General features: G+C 41.3%; 1 protein-coding gene across 2 annotated transcripts; it reads left to right on the top strand.

Annotated features, from left to right (window-relative positions):
- Nucleotides 1-879: 879 nt before the first annotated feature.
- dnajc19 (DnaJ (Hsp40) homolog, subfamily C, member 19) lies at nt 880-23060 on the top strand. Of its 2 annotated transcripts, none has more exons than XM_070882274.1 (6): nt 880-1047; nt 6559-6610; nt 7950-8023; nt 18545-18621; nt 22704-22774; nt 22869-23060. In XM_070882274.1, the coding sequence occupies exons 1-6, from the start codon at nt 1045-1047 to the stop codon at nt 22937-22939; spliced, it is 348 nt and encodes a 115-aa protein (XP_070738375.1). In that variant the 5' UTR covers nt 880-1044; the 3' UTR covers nt 22940-23060. The 2 variants fall into 2 exon arrangements, with proteins under 2 accessions (XP_070738375.1, XP_070738374.1); XM_070882273.1 differs by having other exon boundaries at nt 22849-23060.
- Nucleotides 23061-24324: the final 1264 nt, after the last annotated feature.

Raw genomic sequence — 24324 nt, 5'->3', positions numbered from 1 at the left:
TTCTTCACTCAGAGAGTTGTTAACCCGTGGAATTCCCTACTGCAGAGAGTTGTTGATGCCAGTTCTATGATTTTTAGAAAAAATTCCCAGTGACAAATCACCAGACAATAGCCTTAACTTTGATATCATTATGTGTAAGATACTTTGCCAGGTTTACAAGACACAATCGAAATGATTACCATTTTAATGTCAACATTTGTATATATGCAATTTTTAATGTTCTAATTACCCACAGGGAATAAATAGCAAAGATAATTGATGTTAACTTATATATTGGTTTAAGATATAATTTGAAAAATTATTCACGCAATAAAATTAAATACCCAACTAAGTTATACAACAACGTTTGGAAAATGACAATTATTTTAATGCTTTAAAAAGCCAGTGTTGGGCCAAATGCACGAGTTTACTGGAGGACCTAAAATTAGCAAGTTTTCTCTGAAGCAACCATAAACCTGTTTAAATTAAACCCGGAATCATGTTTAACTAAAAACATTTTTTTTCTTTCTCACCACATTAAAACTGGTAAAATTATCGAAAGTGAAAAAACGGCAGTTTTATGTGTACCTGGTTACTTTTGTATTTAATAACAGAGTTAATGTGTGCAGTGCCATTAAAACAAAATAATGCACATAGCTTGGACCATGTTGTTGGTATTTTATTCCCTTACCGGGACAGGTTACTGTCACTAGCATTATCTCTCTTCTTTCACACTGCAGAACTGCGACAGGTGCAAACAAATGACACGATTGACAGCGGCGCTCAATCACCCACCGTGAGGGGCGGAGCCCAGCCGTGGCCCCGCCCTCCGGAGGAATGCACCAATCGCAGGGCCGGGAGACAAAGAAAGGCGGGCACTCCAACGGCCGTCACTGAAAGGCGGGCAAGTTTCGCGACAGTAATCCGGTGCACGGCAAACCCTTGTCGAAGGGCTGGCCACCTGGATTGCGCAGAGGTGCTCGAGGTGTGGGGGCGATGGGATATTAAGGCACAGTTTGTAGTTATCGATCTGTATATTTAAAGATAATCCGCCTTTCGTTAAAAATGGTAAGTGGCTGAATCCCTTCTATTTTTTAACCTGGAACTCAGTCTCTGCACAGTTGAATGAAGCAGATTGCAAACTCTCAGCTGCACACAACTGTGACATTAAAACAGCTTCCAGAATTGTACAGGGGTTGTTGTGTCTTTGACTTTTGGAGGAGCGCATGTTGATGTGACAGCTTGGATTTTGTGACCAAGTTCTGTAGGATAGTGCAGTTTGCTTGACAGATACCCCCTAATATACAGTATAAAAAGTGTTAAATACTGAACTGGGTTATTATAATTTGCACCTTCAGAGTTTGGAAACGTGCTTGGACTTGGGACAGTTTTCAAACGGAAACTGTTCGGATTAAACAGCAAATCAGTCGACATCTGAAAGGTAAAGTGGTTCACGTTTCATTTGGGACCCTTCATCAAAACTTGTTGGAGGAAGAAATGAGCGATTTACAATGTTGAATCAACCTTTTAAAATGCAGCACATTCATTTTTTTAAATGTAAAAGCCAGTAACTCCGATCTAAATTTTTTAAATCTCAAAAGACCTGGAGAATACTTTTGCTGATACTTTCATGCAGCTTTTTAAATGGGTAAGTGCAATGATTAACAGGTTTAATCTGTTTGCTTGTCATACACTCGTGGAGCAGGTTCTGGGTGGCTGCACGAAGTGGCAAGATCCACATTAAGGTCTGTGTATTGCTGATGCCACTGTAAATGACCAGTAGTCGTTTGTTTCAAGTTGACTGATCTACATAAGATATATGGCACTGAAAAAGGCCATTCGGCCCAATCAGTTCATGCCAGATTTTATGCTCCACTTGAGCCTCCTCCTGTCTTTCCTCATCTAAATCTATCAGCATAACCCTCTGTTCTCTTCCTCCTATGCTTGTCTATCCTCCCCTTAAATGCTATTTGCTGCAACCACTCCCTGTGGTGGTAAGTTCCACATTCTCACCACTCTGTGTAAAGAAGTTTCTTTTGAATTCCCTATTGGATTTCTTGGTGACTATCTTAAATTGATGGCCTCCAGTTATGCTCTTTCCCACAAGTGGAAACATTCTCTCTGTATCCACTCTATCAAAACCTTTCATCATTTTAAAGACTTCTATTAGGTCATCCCTCAGTCTTTTTTCAAGAGAAAAGAGACCCAGTCTGTTCATCCTTTCCTTTGCATTTCTGGTATCATCCTTGTAAATCTTCTCTGCACCCTTTCTAGTGCCTCTATTTTTCAATTCTATCGATCAGGCCAACATCCCCAGCATCGAAGCACTGACCACACTCGACCGGCTCTGTTGGGCGGGCCACATTATCAGTATGCCAGACATAAGACTCCCAAAGTAAGCGCTCTACTTGGAACTCCTACACGGTAAGCAAGCCCCAGGTGGGCAGAGGAAACGTTTCAAGGACACCCTCAAAGCCTCCTTGATAAAATACAACATTCCCACCAACACCTGGGAGTCCCTGGCCAAAGACCACCCTAAGTGGAGGAAGAGCATCCGGATGGGCACTGAGCACCTCGAGTCTCGTCGCCGAGCGCATGTAGAAAGCAAGCGCAGGCAGCGGAAGGAGTGTGCGGCAAACCAGACTCTCCACCCACCCTTTCCTTCAACGACTGTCTGTCCCACCTGTGACAGAGACTGTAATTCCTGTATTGGACTGTTTAGTCACTTAAGAATTCACTTTTGGAGTGGAAGCAAGTCTTCCTCGATTTCAAGGGGCTGCCTATTTGATGATGATGACCTCTATATAAAAAAAAACCCCAGTGCTTGGTTTGCTTTTTTTATGGCCTTGCTAACCTATGTTGCAACATTTAGTGATTTGTGTATTTGTAAAGATCCCTTTGTACCTCTACCTGACCTAGACTAGTGAGCTCCCTATTCTTCCTCTCAAAATGTAATACCTGACATTTATCTGTGTTGAACATCATTTGCCAATTATATGCCCATTCTGCAAGTTTATTAATGTCCTCCTGTAATTTGTTGCAGTCCTCCTCAGTATTAACTATTTCCCCCCCCCCTATTTGGTGTAATTTGCAAAGTTAGAAATTTAGTTTTTGATTCCAAAGTCTAAAGCATTTAATATAAATTGTGAACAGTGGTCCCAGCACTGATCCTTGTCGAACACTGCTACCCACCTTCTGCCACTGTGAATAGCTACCATTTACCCCTACTCTCTGCTTTCTGCCTTGAAGCCAGCTAGCTATCCGTTCTGCTACTTGTCCCCTGACTCTGCATTCCCTGACCTTCTTCATAAGTCCATAATGAGGTATTTTATCGAAGGCCTTTTTAAAAAAAAAAAAAATCTAGATAAATTAAATTATATCTACTGCATTACCATTGTCTACTCTTGCTTCAAAAAATTTAATGCAGTTGGTCAAGCAAGACTTTCCCTTTTGAAATTTATGCTGACTATTCATTACTATATTTTTGGTTTCTAGCTGTTCTATTTTCTCCTTTTTAGTAGGGATTCCATTACTTTTCCTACCACCAATGTTAAGCTGACTAGTCTATAATTCCCTGGACATGTTCTATCCCCTTTCTTAAATATAGGTATTACGTTAGCTATTCACCAGTCCTCTGGTACTACACTTTCTAAAGAATTATTAAATTTGTGTAGTAATGCCTCTGCTAGGTTCTTTTAAAATGCGCAAATGCAGTCCATCCAGGGGTTTTGAGAAGGCAAAAGGTATGTTGGCCTTCATAGCTAGGGGATTTGAGTATAGGAGCAGGGAGGTCTTACTGCAGTTGTACAGGGCCTTAGTGAGGTCTCACCTGGGATATTGTGTTCGGTTTTGGTCTCCTAATCTGAGGAAGGACGTTTTTGCTATTGAGGGAGTGCAGCAAAGGTTCACCAGACTGATTCCCGGGATGGCAGGACTGACATATGAGGAGAGACTGAATCGTCTGAGCCTGTATTCACTGGAGTTTAGAAGGATGAGAGGGGATCTCATATAAACATACAAAATTCTGACAGGACTGGACAGATTAGATGCAGGAAGAATGTTCCCGATGTTGGGGAAGTCCAGAACCAGGGGACACAGTCTTAGGATAAGGGGTAAGCCATTTAGGACTGAGATGAGGAGAAACTTCTTCACTGAGAGTTGTTAACCTGTGGAATTCCCTACCGCAGAGAGTTGTTGATGCCAGTTCATTGGATATATTCAAGAGGGAGTTAGATATGGCCCTTACGGCTAAAGGGAACAAGTGGTATGGAGAGAAAGCAGGAAAGGGGTACTGAGGGAATGATCAGCCATGATCTTATTGAATGGTGGTGCAGGCTCAAAGGACCTACTGCTGCACCTATTTTCTATGTTTTATCCTTTTTGAGTTTGATTAGTTTATTTAATATTTTATTTTAATTTTAAATGCTCATTAAGCTTTTCATTATGAAAACCTGATAGCACGGATGTAATAACAGTGACTACTTTTGAAATGCTTGTTTTCCAAAAGTATGTGATTTTGTTCTATTTGAAAAGCAGAATTGAGTTAAAACAGGACTGATAAGTTTATATGGGATCTACAGCACAGAAACAGGTCATTTGGCTCAACCACTCCATACCAGCATTTATGCTCCACTCCAGCCTATGACATGTTTTGGGTTTAATAAATATTACTAGTACAGGGTACATGCTTGGTTGAAAAAATACCTGTTAAAACTTACAAACTTCTGGGGTTTTTTCCAAAACAAGAAAACACTACATGGTAATGACCAATTTCAGAGAAAAATCTGTAAGTCTGTTCCAATTGTTGGTTGTCCATGCATCCAGCTCTCTTCACTGCTCTGCTTTGACTCAACTGATTTTCATTAAACCTTCTGGTCAGTTACACATTTTAGACACCAGTATATTTTAAACAACTTCAAAGTTGTCAGAATACTGATTTCCTCTTTAATTTGTTCCCTTAGTACTGCACTGTCACACTAACTAGAATAGCAACAAGTAAGACAATACTTGTACACATTGAACCTCTCTTATCCGGCACCTTCAGGACCCGACTTGTGCCGGATAAGGGATTTTGCCAGATGTCTGGAGGTCACGCCGACTGCCCCCCCCCCCTCCAGATTTACCAGATGCTGCTGACCTGGGGCATCAACAACACCCACGCTGTATCCTCGGGCTGACCTCCTCGCTTCCCGCTGCTCGCCGACCTCTTCTGTGCCCTGACGCTGTCACTGGACTCGACCTTGCACCCAGAGATCTGGCTGCTTCAACCACGTCGGGTCTGCCAACTGCGGAATGCTGCAAAATGGCTGCAGTTGTCTGTGTGAGTGTCAATATCTCTCTCATCTCTCTCTCTCTCTCTCTCTCTCTCTCTCTCTCTCGGTGAAGGAGGGGGGAGGCCGGCACTGATTCTCCGGATTACCGGCCATCCCACATTCGACGCTGCAGCAGCACCTGTCGCTTTCACACACAGACCCGACCCCCTGCCGGGAATCATGCCGGTTAAGAGAGGTTCAACCTGTACTAAGATTTACAAATGAAAACCATTACATTAGTAGCACATTGTTGCTAGTTATGGAACATCAGTTTGTTTTCATCAGAGTAGAGATGTTTTGCGTAAGTTTAAGTATTGAGAACAGTAGTTGAGTCAATGGGCTGCATTTTCGGCTTGCCGTTTTCGGGGCGAAAACTGGGGCAGGAAATTTACCGCCCGATTAATTGCTTAACTTTCATTATTTGGGCTCTGCGCCAGGGGCGTTGAACTATTTTCGTGGCGCAAAAACAGGATCCTCTCCAACTTTAGTGCAGGGCCGGGAGCACTTCGAGAGGCCTTGGGAGGGGGAGGGGGGGAAATTCAAAAAAACATTGCCAACACCCTTACCTCATCAATCGCTGCAAAAAAATAAAAACTTTAACTTGTCTTTTTTGCAGTTTATCCAATTCACCATCGCCGGCAGGGCTACACCGCTGTTTTTTTCCCCAGCGGTCATCATGGAGCGCATTTTGCGGTGTACGGGTCGGGTGAGGCTCTCCACTCTCGGCGGTGTCGCAATGCAGCTGCCCAAGCGCCACCGCAAAAACCGACCCGAGGATCGCGACCGGGCGAAAAACAGCTGACCGCCTCGTTTTTCACGGCGAAAACTCGGGCGCAAACGTCCCGAAAATCCAGCCCATTTTCATTACCTTTATTAAAAGGGGCATAAAACATAACTACTTTATATGTAATGTTTTCTAGTGTTACATTTGTATTTGTTCAATTTGATAGTTAATATTACCAAAAGAGGCAACCTGAAGTTGCAGCATGTGAGTTTACTCTGCAACATGGAATGGAGGGAGATATGAGCTCACAACTCCCTTGTAGTCTCAACTGGGACAAGCTATTTCTCGGAGTAGGAACATCAGAGACAAGTCAACCCAAACTGGTTTTGTCATGTTCTGTTAGCTGGTTAGAGAGTACCTTTAGCAGAAGCTTTGGAACAGGTCACCTATGCAACAGCCTAGATTTGTTCTGAACATATGTAAATTCAAAGTCTAACTTGTTTTAAAATATATGTAGTAATAATGCTCTTTTTCCATTTCTAGGCTAGCACAATGGTAGCTGTTGGCCTGACAGTTGCTGCTGCAGCATTTGCAGGTTTGTATTGAAAAACAACTAGATAAGGTACTTCGTACACCTGTGTTTTCTCAGTTTTATTCATGTAACTTGCATGTTTTCAGATATGCACATTGTTTATCCCAAGGCTGTACTGTTAATTTGTCATGGGTAGTACCCTGTAATGTGGTTTGTGCATGTGGATATTCCTATATTTGCACACTTCACTCCTTATCAATATACAGGGTTCATACCAAATCTGGCTGCTTATACAGATTACATAGTTCACTTCATCTTTTACAGACTGAAATGCAATATACTCGGATCTGTTGGTACCACCTTAGGAGTCAAATAAGGGCACATGGTACTACAGCAGTTTGAATTTTAATACTTCTTGCACCAGCCACCTTAAGGTCATTTAGAATGAGAATTGGATAGTTTTATGCATCCAGTAGGAACTGAATTGTTGTAGCCCAACTTGTAGAATCCTGCACAGGACTTTGCAGTCAGCACCGAGAAGAGCCTTTCATGCTGAGTCAAGGTCGGAGTAAAACACACATACCAATAACTAATTTTTATTTTAATTAATAAATAGCTGTGATCCTTCCCAACAGTCAAATACCCTGTTAACTATCACTATCTAGGCTCAGACATAAAAAATGATCACTTGAATGAGGTACCAATAGGCAACTGGTATTTGTAGAATTGTATCATGGTACAAGTCAACACTTGCAGGAGAGGTGAAAATTGGCATTAGAAAAATTATGTATTTCCTAATTAATTTACTTGGGTTAAACATTTAAAATAAAATTCCCAGTTGCACATCAGAGGAATGCCAGCTTTGGGCTAGACCAGATATATACTCAAGAGGCTGATGGGGGCAGTAAAACTAGAGAGAGCAAGAAGATACATAGAATGATACAGCACAGAAGGACCATTGTGGTTGTGCTGGCTCTTTGGTAGAGCTATCCAATTAGTCCTACTCCCCTATTGTTTCCCCATAAAGGATTTTTAAAATAAATATAGTGTTAAGTATTTATCCAATTCCCTTTTTTGAAAGTTACTATTGAATCTGCTTCTACCTCCCTTTCAGCCAGTGCATTCAGATCACAACAACTTGCTGTATACAAAAATGTTTATGTGCCCTCTGGTTCTTTTGTCAATCACATATGATGAAAAGGGGATTCAAAGCCAAGTCTTAAGTGCTGAATAGGCAGAGTTGGCGAGGGGGCTGCAAAGCAGATTTTATTTTTAAACAAAGGAATATCGGACCATCATCTGAATCTGAATGTTTAATTTTATTAGAGTTGAAGACCTGCATGCTAAGTTACACCTTGTACGCAGGCTGGTTTTTTTCAGTGTTTCTGTTCTTCCCTTTTAGGCCGGTATGTTGTTCAAGCTATGAAGCATATGGAACCAGCTTTGAAACAAACCATTCAAAACCTGCCCAAGTCGGTTAGTTTCTGCCTTGTCGCTCAGTTTATTGAACTATAACAAATATAAATTACATATAAAGCCTAAAGGGGTATCGAAATCAAAATGATAGTTTTTATCATCCTATGCTTGCACATGTGCAAATTATGAAAAATAAAGTTCTTGGATTGTATTGAATCATAGAAATTTACGGCACAGGAGGCCGCCATTCAGCCCATCGTGTCTGCACCGGTCAAAAGAGCTTTCCAGCTCTTGGTCCGTAGCCTTGTAGGTTACGGCACCAAGTGCAATATCCAAGTACTTTTTAAACATGGTGAACATAAGAAATAGGAGCAGGATTAGGCCATTTGGCCCCTCGAGCCTGCTCCGCCATTCAATAAGATCATGGCGTGATGAGGGTTTCTGTTTCCACTATCCTTTCAGGCAGTGAGTTCAAGACCCCCACCACCCTCTGGGTGAATAAATTTCTCCTCAACTCTCCTCTAATCCTTCTACCAATTACTTTAAATCAATGCTCCCTAGTAATTGACCTCTCTGCGAAGGGAAATAGATCCTTCCTATCCACTCTATCTGGGCCCCTCATAGTTTTAAACGCCTCAATTAAGTCTCCCCTCAGCCTCCTCTGTTCCAAAGAAAAACAAAACCCAGCCTTTGCAACCTTTCCTAATTGTCCAGTCCTGGCAACATCCTCATACATCTCCTCTGTACCCTCTCTGGTGCAATCACATCTTTCCTGTAATGTGACCAGAACAGTACGCAGTATTCTAGCTCTGGCCTAACTAGTGTTTTATACAGTTTTAACATAACACCTCTCTTATATTCAATGCCTTGACTAATAACAACAACAACAACTTGTATTTATATAGCGCCTTTAATGTAGTGAAACGTCCCAAGGTGCTTCACCGGAGTATTGACACAAAATTTGACACCAAGCCACATAAGTAGAAATTAGCACAGGAGACCAAAAGCTTGGTCAAAGAGGTATGTTTTAAGGAGTGTCTTGAAGGAGGAAAGAGAGGCAGGGAGTGCCAGAGCTTGGGGCCTAGGCAATAGAAGGCCACCAATAGTTGAGCGATTTATAATCAGGGATGCTCAAGAGGACAGAGTTAGAGGAGCGCAGACATCTCAGGGTTGTGGGGCTGGAGGAGACTAGAGATCGGGAGGGGCGATGCCATGGAGGGATTTGAAAAAAAAAGGATGAGAATTTGGAAATCAAGGCGTTACTTAACCGGAAACCATTGTAGGTCAGTGAGCACCGGGCTGATGGATGAGTGGGACTTGGTGCAAGTTAGGACACGGGCAGCCGAGATTGGGATCACCTCTAATTTACGAGGGTAGAATGTGGGAGGCCATCCAGGAGTGCATTGGAATAGTCAAGTCGAGAGGTAACAAAGGCATGGTTGAGGGCTTCAGCAGGAGATGAGCTGAGGCAAGGACCGAGACAGGCAATGCTACGGAGGTGGAAATAGGCGGTTTTAGTGATGCTGCGGATATGTGGTTGAAAGCTCATTTCAGGGTGAAATATGACACCAAGATTGCGAACAGTCTCGATCAATCTCAGACAGAAGTTGGGGAGAGGAATGGAGCAAGTGGCTAAGGAATGGAGTTTGTGGTGGGGACTGAAAACAATGGCTTCGGTCTTCCCAATGTTCAATTGGAGAAACATTTTGCTCATCCAGAACTGGATGTCGGACAAGCAGTCTGACAATTTAATAAAGGAAAGTATCCCGTTTGCTTTCTTAACCACCTTATCTACCTGTCCTGCTACCTTCAGGGATATGTGGACATGCACTCCAAGATCCCTCTGTTCTTCTACACTTCTCAATATCCTAACATTTATTGTGTAATCCTTTGTCTTGTTAGCCCTCCCCAAATGCATTACCTCTTGCTTCTCTGGATTGAATTCCATTTGCCACTTTTCTGCCCATTTGCCACTTTTCTGCCCATTTGACCAATCCATTGATATCTTCCTGAGTCTACAACTGTCTTCCTCACTATCAACCACACGGCTAATTTTTGTATCATCTGTGAACTTCTTAATCATGCCCCCTACATTGAAGTCTAAATCATATGAACCACAAAAAGCAGAGGACCTAGTACTGAGCCCACTGGAAACACCCTTCCAGTCACAAAAACACCCATCGACCATTACCCTTTGCTTCCTGCTACCGAGCCAATTTTGGATTAGACTTTCCCTTGGATCCCAGGGGGCTATATTTTTTTGACCAACCTACCATGTGGGACCTTGCCAAAGGCCATTAATTCTTCCCTTGTGTCTCAACAGCCTGGGATACATTTCATCCGTGCTTGCCGATTTTATCTACTTTCAAAGATGCTAATCCTCTTAATACTTTCTCTCTCTGTTTATCCCATCTAGTATTTCACACTCCTCCTCGTTAACTGAAATGTCTGCACCGTCCCTCTCTCCTGTGAAGACAAATGCAAAGTATTCATTAAGAACCATACCCACGTCTTCCGCCTCCATACATAGGTTACCTTTTTGGTCTCTAATGGACCCTACTCTTTAGTTATTCTCTTGCTCTTTATGTATTTGTAAACATCTTTGGGTTTTCCTTGACTTTACTTGACTATTTTTCATGCCCTCTCTTTGCTTTCCTAATTTCCATTTTATTACATTTCTGCACTTTCTATACTCTAGGCTTTCTGTAATATTGAGCTCTCGGTATCTGATAAAAGCTTTCCTTTTTTTTCCCCTTATCCTACCTAGTATGCTCCTTGCCATCCAGGTGGCTCTAGATTTGGGAGTCCCACCTTCTTTTTTTTTTTTGTGCGAACATATTTGCTCTATACCCTCACTATCTATCTCCTCCTTGAATGCCTCCCACTGCTTAGATACTGATTTACCTTCAAGTAGCTGTTTCCAGTCCACTTTTGCTAAATCACATCTCGGCTTGGTAAAATTGGCCTTTCCCCAGTCTCAAACTTTTACACCTGGTCTATCTTTGTCCTTTTTCATAACAATGCTAATTCTAACTGAATTATGATCACTACCTCCAAAATGCTCTCTCACTGATGCCCCTTCTACCTGCCCAGCTTCATTCCCTAAAACTTAGTCAAGACTGCCCCCTCTTTGTTGGGCTTATTATGTACTGGCTAAAAAGGTTCTCCTGAATGCATTTTAAGAATTATGCACCCTCTATTCATTTTACGCTAATTCTATCCCAGTTGATATTAAGCTAGTTCAAATGCCCTACTATTACTGCCCTATTGTTTTTGCAATTTCTTTCAAATTTTCCTGCATATTGGCTCTTCTATCTCCCTTTAATTGTTTGGGGGTCTGTAGTACGCTCCCAGCAGCATGATTGTCCCTTTATTGTTCTTCAGTTCAACCCATATGGTCTCCGTTGATGATCTGTCTAACATATCATCCCTCCTCATAGCTGTAATTGTTTCCTTAACCAATATTGCAACCCCTTCCCTTTTTATCCCCCTCTCTATCTTGTCTGCAAATCCTGTAACCAGGAATGTTGACCTGCCACTTCTGTCCTTCTTTAAACCATGTTTTGGTAATAGCATTGTCATACACCTTTTCCAAGTTAATGTTTGGGGTTATATATCTAAGATGACTTCTCTGCCCCTTTCTTTGTGGAAAAAGGGATGAGATTCTTGGGCGGATGCCATGATTTAGACTTAATTAAGGTGTCATGATTTCGATTGGGCACTGGTCCTCATTTGCAATAAGAAATAGGAGCAGGAATAGGCCATTTGACCCCTCGAGCCTGCTCCACCATTCAATAAGATCATGGTTGATCTGATCATGGACTCGGCTCCACTTCTCTGCCCGCTCCCGATAACCCTTTCTCCCTTATTGCTCAAAAATCTGTCTATCTCCATCTTAAATAAATTCAATGACCCAGGCTCCACCGCTCTCCAGGGCAGAGAATTCCATAGATTTACAACCCTCACTGAAGAAATTTCTCCTCATCTCAGTTTTAAATGGGCAGCCCCTTATTCTAAGACTATGGGCTCAATTTTGGCCAGGAGTTGCTCAGTTTTTTTTTGAAGTAGGCTGCTTTTTCTGGCGTAACTTAAAAATCCCCAGTTTCCCCAATCAATTTGCACCAGCGTAACTCACTTAGTTCCATTTTTTTTTTTTAGGTTTGTTTTTTTTCCTCAAAAGGGGGCATTACCAGCCACCTATGCCCTTTCTGCCCATTTAGGCAACTTTGGCCAGCTAATAGTTACTCCATTTCTACTTGGGCCAGCGTATGTGGCCATTTGAGAAAACCCTTGCGGAGAGTTAACAAAATCAGCGCAGGTAGGTACATCGGAGGCCATTCGGCCTGGGATAGGGGCGGGAAGTGGACAGGACCTGTATCTAAACCAACCAAGCCTTGCCCTTACCAATGTTTGCAACACAACCTAACAATTCTATAAGAAATAAAAAATTAAAGTCCTACCTTCCTCTTCAAACTTGGCCCGGGAAGGCAGTGGGCCGGTGTGGGAGGCCTCTCGGCCTGGGTTAGGGGAAGGACAACGCACCGGGAGGCCACTCGGCCAGGGCTAGGGGAAGGACAACGCCGGGAGGCCACTCGGCCAGGGCTAGGGGCGGGCAGGAGAACTGATAGAAATCATCGGCAAGCAGGAGCATTATCAGTTCTCCTGCCCGCCCCTAGCCCAACAAAGGAGGCAGAATTTATGAGAGAGAATTTTACCTAAAGGAACCCCGGTTTCGGCGAGAGAGATAACAAGAGCAACACAGATTTGAAGAGCGGGAATGATGTAAATTCAGCGCCAATGAGATGGCAAAATAGCGGCAGCGTGAGGAGAAACAGCACAAGGCTGACGAGAGAGAGAGGAAGAACATCACCACACTCTCAAACTGACAGAAACCTACATCAATATGTTGACAAATTGGGACTGTTGTTGCAGACTCTCAGCGCTGCTGCACATGCGCGGCCATCACTAATCACCACTGTGCATTGTGCAGACGTCCGGCAAATTTTCCAGCACAGAACGACTGGCCACGCTGCGCGACTGCAGTGAAGAGGCCAGACAGCGGCCAAAGGTCCAACATTTCTTTTCGGCGCATCTGAGAACGTACATACGCGGCGCAACTCCGGTAAGTGCGCCGAAAAACAGGCTCGGCCAAAATTGAGCCCATTGTCTCCTAGTTTTAGTTACCCCTAAGAGTGGAAATATCCTCTCTGCATCCACCTTGTCGAGCCCCCTCATTATCTTATACTTTTCAATAGAATCACCTCATTCTTCTGAACTTTATTATAGGCCCAACCCATCTTCATAAGTCAATCCCCTCATCTCTGGAATCAACCTAGTGAACTTTCTCTGAACAGCTTCCAATGCAAGTATATTCTTAAATACGGAGACCAAAACTGGACACAGTACTCCAGGTGAAGCCTCACCAATACCCTGTACAGTTGTAGCAGGACTTCTCTGCTTTTATACTCTATCCCCCTTGCAATGAAGGCCAACATTCCATTAGCCTTCCTGATTACTTGCTGTACCTGCACACTAACTTTGTGTTTCATGCACAGGACTGGACTCCCAAGTCTCTGTACTGCAGCACTTTGCAATTTTTCTCCATTTAAATTATAATTTGCCTTTCTATTATTTCTGCCAAAGTGGATAACCTCACATTTTCTCACATTATACTCCATCTGCCAAATTTTTGCTCACTCATTTAGCCTGTCTATATCCCTTTGTAGATTTGTGTCCTCCTCACAATTTGCTTTCCCACCCATCTTTGTACCATCAGCAAACTTGGCTACATTACACTCGGTCTCTTCATCCAAGTCATTAGATTGTAAATAGTTGAGGATCCTGCGGTACCCCACTTGTCACTGTTTGCCAACCGGAAAATTACCCATTTATCCCGACTCTGTTTTCTGTTCGTTCGCCAATAGTCTATCCATGCCAATATATTACCCCCCAACCCCGTGAGCTTTTATCTTGTGCAGTAACCTCTTATGTGGCACCTTATTGAATGCCTTCTGGAAATCTAAATACACCATATCTACTGGTTCCCCCTTATCCAGCCTGCTCGTTACATCCTCAAAGAATTCCAGCAAATTTGTCAAATATGATTTCCCTTTCATAAAACCATGCTGACTCGGCTTGATTGAATCATGCTTTTCCAAATGTCCCACTACAGCTTCCTTAATAATGGACTCCAGCATTTTCCCAATGACAGATGTTAGGCTGGATTAAAATCACATGGCCATTTAAAAATTATTTTAAAAAATTGCAACCATTTTCTATTGTACCCCTGACCCAACCATTGCTGTTAACTACACCTATTACTGTATTGAGCAAGATAATTAGAAAACAAACATCCTGGGCAAATTCAAAATCTTCAGTGACAAAATCTGCATCAATTTTACAAACATAGAAGCAAATACATGATAAGTTGACTAGAATAGTTGTTAAGGAAAGTGTGGCTCAAAGGGGAACAAGAATATTTATTGGGCTTGTAGATGTTTAGGAACTTGAACAACTTAAAGATATTTGCAGTTTACCTGAGCCATTTGTGGGAAAATGAGCATCATTCATGGAAATGTCACTTTTCTGAACATTAATCTTCTTCATCTAGTTATTTCTCTGGTGATGGTTCATTTTATATTCGGTCTTCTCTTAGGCAGTCCCTCGGACTCGAGGATGACTTTAGGTAATAAAGGTGAATGGTATTTATGAAAAGTTTCCTTTGATATTGATGAATGGCTTAACATTTCTTTTTTACAAATGAATTATATTTTAATGCTGCACATTAAATGTTAATGTCCTTTCACCTTTGGGACTAGGTTCAAATCTCGATCAGACTCGCTCTCTGTCCATTTCCTCTGTCCAATCAGGATCTGAAGGGCAAGCAATGTGCATAGTCTCCAATGTTTTCCAAAAGTGCATAAGCAGAGTCTTATAGTCTTGCTCAGAGAAGCTGTAAGGATTGCTGGTAAAGAAAATGAAAGCATTGAAACAGAAAGAGAGATTGGAGTTGAGGTGTATTTTCAGGGCATAGAGATGAGGGAGCATTTTTCCATTCCCCATCACTGAGATTCCCACTCCTTGACTAGCATACACTTCAGCAAGGGATGAGACACTGAATATGAAAGCAAGGAAACCATGTTGAATTTGTACAAGACTAGTTGGGCATATTTGGAGTATTGCATATAGTTCTAGGCATCCCATCATAGGAAGGAAATCTATAATTGAAAATAAAAAAGTAGAATGATACCAGGAATGAGATTATGAAGAAATGTGAGAAACAATGAGTCTTTTTTCAGGGGATCTAATGGAGGTTTACGATTTTGAAGGTTTACTCTTTCAAACCTATGAAATTATTTGTAATGGTTGGTGAATTGTTAACAAGGGGGCTAAACTCAGAATTATCATGAATGTGATGGAGACATTAGAAGAGAATTTTTCACACAGGATTATTGCAGCCTGGAATACTTTGCCACAGGTGATTAATGAAGCAGCAAGTGTACCATAATTTAAGAGATTTGGAGAACTATTTGAAAAGGAAAAATGAGTGTATGGGGAAAGTGCAGGGAATGGGATTAGACTAGATAGCTCGAGTTGAAGGGTTACGCTCTGGCATAGCTTCGATGAGACGAATTACATCCTTCTTTGCTGTAATTTCTTACAATTTATGAATTCTACTTTTTTGGTGCAATGTAATCAAACACTAATCTGATGAATCAGAATTTCAGATTTACAATTACTATTCATGTAATAACATTGGGTTTGGTTGATATTATGCATTGTTTTCCAAAAAGCCTTTGATAGAAAACCATACAGACAAATGGTACCGCATTTCGTCCTGTGGGATTAGCAGCTAAATTTTAAATGGATTGCAAATTGGTTGCATTCACATAAGCAGAGGATGATTATCAATGTTGGCAGCTCCGCATAGGGTCCAGACAGTAGTAAGTCCCAGACTGTTCTCCATTGTTCTTCAGAATCTTAAACAATCTATTCAATGATGGGAATGGATGTAGTCTCAAGTTTGCTGATGACTGGTGTATATATATGGAAGTTAGGACTTTGGTTGAAATAAATAGTTGATTTCAGATACTTTTGGGGAATGAGCTTGGATGTAGTCAATGTCCTTCAATAATGGATAAATACAGAATGATGCATTTGGGTTACTGATTCCAGGCATTTGTAAACCATGCAGGGTTACCCACTTGGGGGGGGGGAGGGAAGAGAAGAAGGAGAGAAAGAACGAGACTGGGGGGGGGGGGCGGCGGGGACAGGACCTGAGGAGAGGGAACATTTAACGATATCATCTAATATGGGCCCAGGAAGGGAAGTTGCATGGTCAACAGTTTGGTCAGAATAGGATCGAGGGAAGCAGAATGTGAGTCTCATGGACAGGATGCGGTCGGAGATAGCATAGAATCTAGAGAAAGATGAGAGTCCATGGCTAGGGCAGCGGGGAACATTTGAGAAAAGGTTTGTCCCAATGGGTTAGGGAGAGGGAGGGAGGGAAGTGGTCGAAGCAGATGGTTTTGATATTTTTGACAAAGTCCATAAGCTCCTTGTGCTTATTGTCGGAGGTGATGGGGTGGGGAGAGGCGGTTTACGAAGAGTGTGGTGAAGAGAAGCCAGGAAGTTATCTTTGCATTCCTGGATAATCTTTGAATAGTGAGCAGTTTTAGCGATGCCGGAGAGCTTAACTAGATAATGCTTTAAATGGTCCAGCACGATCTGCTGATTGATCTTTAAACCAGTTGTTTGCTAAAGACGTTCAAATCTGTGTCCCTTGGACTTGATGGAGCTGAGATGAGGGGTATATCAGGGAGAGTAATTAGAGCGAGAGAAATGGGGACAAGGTTATTAAAGTGGTGGAGAGGGTATGATTTGGCAAATCAGCAGCTGAAGAAATATCATTAATTGTAGGCCAAAGGCTAGATTGTTGGGAATTTTAAAATGCAGTTGCATGTGATTTGAGGGAAGTATTTTTTCCCAGGGAAAGAGTGTCATTTTAAGCATGACATCTAACTTGTAATCTACTGTTTTGATTGCACAGTTAAACATTCTGTTTGCTTTGTTAGTTGCTGCTCCACAACAGTTTGATATGTTGAGCATTGATTGTACTAAAGCTCCTCAAGATGTCATTCAACTTCAATCTTAGCTATTTTACTTCATCCAATTTTTGGGAGTCCAGATCAAGCCAGTCAAGAGTGTCCACTTGGAATGTCACTTTCTCAAACTCAGTTGAGTAAGATCCTTACTAGGTTGTAAAGGTAATCCTCATGTTTACCTGACACAAAGGAATGCAGTCTTGGAGGTAAATCCTCACAGCCCTAGGATATTTCAGTAAGAGTTTCTCAGGGAAGTATTCTTGACCCAAAGATCTTCAGCTGCTTCATCAATGACCTGTCATATAGTCTGGGGTGGGGATTATTTGCTGACAATTCATGGTCAGCTCCATTCACAATTCCTCCAATAATAATGTAGCCTATGTTAGCCTACAGCAGGATCGCCATAATGTTCAAGCTTAGGCTGGCAAGTAATGGGTAACAATTGTCCCATACAAGTGCCAGGTCATGACTACCTTGAACAAGAGGAAGCCCAGCCATCTCCCCCTGATTTTCACCATCACCAAGTCCCTCACCCACAATATCTTAGGGGGTCAACATGACCAGAAGCTTAACTAGGCAAATCAAATCAATACCATGGATCCAACAGCTGGATACTCTGCAACTAGTGGCTCAACCCCGATCCCCTCAACGCTTTTTCCATCATGTACAAAGTTCAAGCCAGAGGTGTGCTGGAACACACCACTCGCCTGGATAAGCACAGCTGCAACACACTATTCAACACAATCCAGGACAGAGCAATTTGCTTTAACAGCACTCATGGCACTGGACTAGATAGCCACCCTTTCATCACCAGCTGCACTGTGATTACAGTATGTACCATCTACAAAATGCACTGCAGCAGCTCACTAAGGTTACTTCAACAGCATTCCCCCTTCCCTGCGACCTCTTCAAGAGCATGAATTTATTAAGAAATATTTTCACCAAGTCATACATATATTATCATCGTTGCTAGGTTAAGATCCTCCTACCTAACACTATCACTACATGGGCTGCAGCAGTTCAAGGAAGAGAACAGACAGAATTTTGTCAGGGTAAGTGGGGATGGTCATTAAATGCGGGTTACCCACATAGAGAACCATTGTTTAAAAACCATGATGTGGAGTATTGTAGTACAGGGACCAGTCTGTGGCCTGCACTGAAGAGTTGATTTTTTTTTTTTAAATTTAGAGCCTACTTCCACACTGCAAGTTAGGAAACTGAGAGGTACAACCTTTAGTGTGTTAAAACTGCTTTGCAAGAGCATAAAATCCAATGCATTCTGTTAAATGCACTTACAGAACGATCTTGAGCTACTTTGGATGTAATGGTTATTGTACCTTTGGATTATTGTACTTTTTGGCTTCCTGTATTCACTTGCCCCAATTCTTTTAGGTCTCCTATCAAAGGATCATATTACAGTGACATTTGAACTTAACCTTTTAAAGCAGTAAAAAAAATATTGACGTTATAATTTCAGGCTTTCAGTGGATACTACAGGGGTGGATTTGAGGCTAAAATGACCAAGAGAGAGGCAGCTCTTATTTTGGGAGTGAGGTAAGGCAACATATCAAACATTTCAATTTATTATAAAATATCCTTACCGCCACAGCCACTAACGGTCATAAATACCTTTTTGACCTATTACTAAAATAACCTCCAAGATGTTTGCAACACGTTTTTGCTGGTCTTGAACTGGTTTGGGTTCCACCGGGACCACTTGGCTCCAGACCTCATTTACAGCCCTGGTCCAAACATGGACAAGAGCTCAATTCCAGAGGTGAGGTGAGAGTGACTGCCCTTGACATCAAGGCAGCATTTGACCAGAGTGTGGCATCAAGGAGCTCTAATAAAACTGAAATCAATGGGAATCTTGGGGAAAACTCTCCACTGGCTGGAGTCATATCTAGCACAAAGGAAGATGGTTGTGGTGATTAGGTTGTGATGGAATACTCTCCACTTGCCAGGATGAGTACAGCTCAAACAACACACAAGCAGCTCAACACCATCCAGGACAAAGCAGCCCACTTGATTGGTATCCCATTCACTATGTTAAACATTCACTCCCTCTACCACCGGCATACTGTGCTTGCAGTGTGTACCATCTACAAGATGCACTGCAGAAACTCGCCAAGGTTTCTTCAGCAGCATTTCCCAAACCCGCAACCTCAACCACATAGAAAGACCAGGGCAGCAGGCGCATTGGAACACCCCCACCTCCACATTCCCCTCCAAGTCACACATCATCCTGACTTGGAATTATATCGTCACAGAGCTTTAAACTAAGGAAGGGGGCAGTTGGGAAGATTCAGGAAAGAGTAAATGTTAAAGCAAGAGAAATGTCAAGGCTCTAGAGTAGAGCAGAGTTTTGGGTAAAAATAAGCAGAGTAGGTCAGGAAGGGACAGAGAGAGTAACAGGTAATAGGGCATTAATGACCAAGGTGACATCAGGAAAAAATAGAAAAGTCAAAGCTAAAGGCACTATATCTGAATGTGTGAAGCAGATAGAAATTAATAGGTTTGATCTAATAGCCATTATGGAGACAAGGTTGCAAAGTGCCCAAGGTTGGGAACGAAATGTCCCAGAATACTTAACTTTTAGAAGAGTAAGGCAAAATGGAAAAGGAGGATGGGTAGCCCTGATAAAGGATGGGATAAAGATAGTAGAGAGAAAGAATCTTAGCTCGGAAAATTTAGAATCAGTTTGGGTGGAGCTAAAAAACAGCAAGGGGCAAAAAACATTGGTAGGAGTTGTTTATAGACCCCCAAGCAGTATAAATCAGGAAATTAGAGGTGCATGTAACAAAGGTAATACAATAATCATGGGAGACTTTAATCTACATAGACTGGGCAAACCAAATTTGCAGTAATAGTGTGGAGGACGAATTCATGGAATGTATACAAGATGGTTTTCTAGATCAGTATGTTGAGGAACTAACCAGAGAACAAGCTATTTTAGATCTAGTATTGTGCAATGAGAAAGGGTTAATAACTTTGTAGTAAAGGGGCCCTTAGGGAAGAGTGACCATAATGATAGAATTTTACATTAAGTTTGAAAATGATTTAGTTAAATCCGAAACTAGGGTCTTGAATCTAAACAAAGGAAACTACCTAGGTATGAGAGGAGAGTTGGCCAAGGTAGATTGGGAAACTACATTAAAAGATGAGAGCAGACAAGCAATGGCTAGCTTTTAAAGAATTAATAAGGCACAAAAACCCCACAGGAAGTGATCCAACCGTGGCTAACAAGAGAAGTTAAAGATAGTATTAGATCAAAAAAGAGTTTTATAATGTTGCCAAAAGGAGCAGTAAGCCTGAGGATCGTGAGCATTTTAGAATTCAGCAAAGGAGGACCACGAAATTGATAAAGGGAAAATAAAATTAGAGTAAACTAGCGAGAGACATAAAAACAGACTAAGCTTCTATAAGTATGTAAAAAGGAAAAGATTAGCAAAAGTAAATGTGGGTCCCCTTCAGGCTAAGACAGGACAAATTATAATGGGGAATAAGAAAATGGCAGAGAAATTAAACACATACTTTGTGTCTATCTTCACGGAAGAAGACATGAAAAACCTCCCTGAAATAGTGGAGTACCAAGGGTCTAGCGAGATTGAAAAACTGGAAGAAACTATTTGTAAAAAAAAAAACTAGTACTGGAGAAATTAATGGGACTGAGCCCGATAAATCACCTGGACCTGATGGCCTACATCCCAGGGTTTTGAAAGAGGTGGCTATAGTGATAGTTGATGCACTGGTTGTCATCTTCCAAAATTCCATAGATTCTGGAATGGTTCCCGTAGATTGGAAGATAGCAAATATAACCCCGCTATTTAAGAAAAGGAGGGAGAGAGAAATTGGGGAACTACAGACCAGTTAGCCTGACATTAGTAGTGAAAATTCTAGAATCTATTAAGGACGTGGTACCAGGGCACTTAGAAAATAGGATTGGGCAGTCACCACAGATTTATGAAAGGGAAATCATGTTTGACAGAGTTTTTTGAGGTGGTAACTAGCAGAATAGATAAGGGGGAACCGATGGATATGGATTTTCAGAAGGCTTTTGATAAGGTGCCACACATGGAAGTTATTTAACAAAATTATGGCTCATGGGATTGGGGGGTAATATTCTAGCATGGATTGTGGATTGGTTAATGGACAGAAAACAGCAGGAATAAACTGGTCATTTTCAGGTTGGCAGGCTGTAACTAGTGGGGTGCCGTAAGGATTGTGCTTGGGGCCCCAGTTATTCACAATCTATATCAATGAATTCCATGAGGGGACCAAAAGCAATATATCCAAGTTTGCCGATGATACAAAGCTAGGTGGGAATGTAAGTTGTGTGAGTGGCTTCAAGGGGATAAAGACAGGCTAAGTGAGTGAGCAAGAACATGGCAAATGGAATATAATGTGAAGATATCCACTTTGGTAGGAAAAATAGAAAAGCAGAATATTTTTTTTTTAAATGGTGAGATTCAGAAATGTTGGTGGAGGAATCTGGGTGTTCTTGTACACGAATCACTGAAAGTTAACATGTAGGTACAGCAAGCAGTTAAGAAAGCCAATGGAATGTTGGCCTTTATTACAAGAGGATTTGAGTATGAGTAAAGACATTTTACTGCAATTCTTTCGGGCCCTGGTGGGACTACACCTAAAATAGTGTACAGTTTTGGTCTCCTTACTTAAGGAAGGATATACTTGCCATTGAGGGAGTGCAATGAAGGTCCACCAGACTGATTCCAGGGATTGTCCTATGGGTAGTAGATGGAGGAAGGATTTTTCCTCTGGCTGGGGAGTCTAGAACCAGGGGTTACAGTCTCAGAATAAGGGGTTGGCCATTTGGATTGAGATGAGATGAGAAACCTCTTTAATCAGGGTGGTGAATCTTTGGAATTCTCTACCTCAGAGCTGTGGCAGCTCAGTCTTTGAGTATATTTAAGACAGATACAGATTTTTGGATATTAAGGGAACCAAGGAATGTGGGGAAAGTGGAGTTGAGGTAGAAGATCAGGCCACATGGCCTACTCCTAATTCTTATGTTCTTATTCATTCTTCGTTGCTGGGTCAAAATCCTGGAACTCCCTTCCTAACAGCACTGTGGGAGTACCTTCACTATAGGGATTGCAGCAGTTCAAGGACAATTATGGATGGGCAATAAATGTTGGCCTTGCCAGCGACACCCACAGCCCATGAGCGAATAAAAAAAAAAAAAAATAATAATTTGGCACACAGGGTTTTTCCTATTACATAGTTATGCTGGGCACTCGTGCCATTCTATGTATGCTAAATAATACTACTTTAATAATTATTGGTTATTTTCAGAAATCCCAAATTGTCTTGGAATCTCTGTTGTACAGCTTACATTGGTCCAGATGTGTCCAATTGGAAAAACCATCGAAGAATGCATATGCATACAAAATAAATTTGGTTTTCTAAACCAGCCCTGGCCTCCTTGGAAGATATTCCAATGCACATTTTAAATGTTCACTTGGAACATTTTATAAAATGTCAAAGGACAACTGACTAACAAATGTCCACGTTTATTGTCCTTGCACGACATCAGATTTCATACTTGGAAAAAAAAATGACAGACCTAGACTTTTGAAAAACTACATTTAGCTTCTTAACCTGTCTGTTAACAGCCCTACAGCTAATAAGGTTAAGATCCGGGAGGCACACAGGAGGATCATGGTGCTTAACCACCCAGACAAAGGTGAGCTTAAATGGTCAAAACTGGGTGTGCCTATTAAATGTGTTGGATCATAATCTTCACTTTAAACATTGAAGAAAATGGGTTTGTTTGGCAGGTGGATCTCCTTACCTTGCATCCAAAATCAACGAAGCTAAAGATTTACTGGATTCTCAGAACAAAAAGTGAGCTTGGAGGAAGGCGGGTGAACCATAACCATTTGTATGAGAATATATTATGTTATGCTGATCGGTTTATTTAATCATGTAATCAAGAAAGTGTACTTTAAATAAATCATCTGATGTTCAAAGATAGTTGTAATTGTTTCAGTTCTTTGAACAATCATTTTGTAGATTTAGGATTCATTAGTATGAGAGGGTCAGAGGAACATATTGTCCTGGCAGCAGCAAGACTCCTAATTAGATCTGCTCTTTCAAAATATGTTTCATATTTAAAACAGCAATTCTTGAGTGTTGCTATGCAAAATAAGATACAAGTCCTCAGCACATGCAACCTCCAACAAGGTTAAAAATTCTCTAATCCTGGCTGCCTGCGATAAGATGGCATAATTGACAGTGATTGTCCCATTTACACTTTAAACTACAGGAAAGGTTAACCACGCAAACATGAGCTAGAGGAGAATATCATTTGAAAAAATTGATGGAGGCTTGAGACTAATGGCCAATTTTAGAAATATCAAAAATACAAGTGTCTAGAAGAACTCCCAAGGCAAAGTTCCTCAGAAAATCCACTTTATTCACAACACAGCAAGACATTTCCCCCAAAAAGTGAAATAATTTCATCGTAAAGCAGTTTGCAACAGCAATTAGTATCTTAAAGCTTTTTAAAAACAGTATTTTACAAATATCAGTAAAGAGTTAAGTGAGATGGAACCAGATAGGATAGTGAGCGAGTACAGTATAAAATAAATTTGCAGGGATATTTAACAAGTTCTTAGCTTCAGTGTTTACAAAAGAGGTGATGGTAAATCCTGCATTGGTCAAAAATGAGATGAGAGATGTTATATAAAGTACTGGAAAAATTAGTTCAGCTATCAGATTAATTGCCAGAACTCGACAGGATCCTCAGGGGAAAGAAATACTAGAAATTACATTTCATGGTCCTATTGAGTGGATAGGTCCTGGAGGATTGACTAATGTAATATCCATTTTCAAAAAGAGAAAACTTAACTGCATAATTACAGGACAGTTAAGATTAATATGTGAGGGAAATATTTGGATTCTTTAATGAAATTACTAAATATCTAGATGAAGGGAAAATAATTAGAAGCAGTCAGTGGATTTCAGAAAGGAAGATTTTGCTTGACAAACCTGAAGAGGTCTTGCAGGAGGTGACTGAGGGAGGAAATGCAGTGGATGTGGTGCACACAGCCCAATTGGCTCAAATTTAATTCATAAAACAGCAACAAATCACAAGCTAGCAATGTTCTAATCAAAATGGAAAAAGTAGAAAAAATAAAAATGAAAAGATAAAAATGAACCATTGGTGTAGTCCATCTTTAAAGTGGAAAAACAGGCTTAAAGAAATTGCTCAAAGTATTGCTTGAAGATCCT

The sequence above is a fragment of the Pristiophorus japonicus genome, chromosome 6 (genome assembly GCF_044704955.1).
Source record: "Pristiophorus japonicus isolate sPriJap1 chromosome 6, sPriJap1.hap1, whole genome shotgun sequence".
Classification (NCBI taxonomy): Eukaryota; Metazoa; Chordata; class Chondrichthyes; family Pristiophoridae; genus Pristiophorus; species Pristiophorus japonicus.
Note: the sequence above shows the minus strand (reverse complement) of the source record. Positions and strands in the feature narration are given on the sequence as shown.

Coding starts and splice junctions, on each gene's coding strand:
- dnajc19 (XM_070882273.1), top strand. Junction 8,024..18,544: donor TTCAAAACCTGCCCAAGTCG/GTTAGTTTCTGC, acceptor TTATAATTTCAG/GCTTTCAGTGGATACTACAG. Junction 22,775..22,848: donor GCTTAACCACCCAGACAAAG/GTGAGCTTAAAT, acceptor TAAACATTGAAG/AAAATGGGTTTGTTTGGCAG.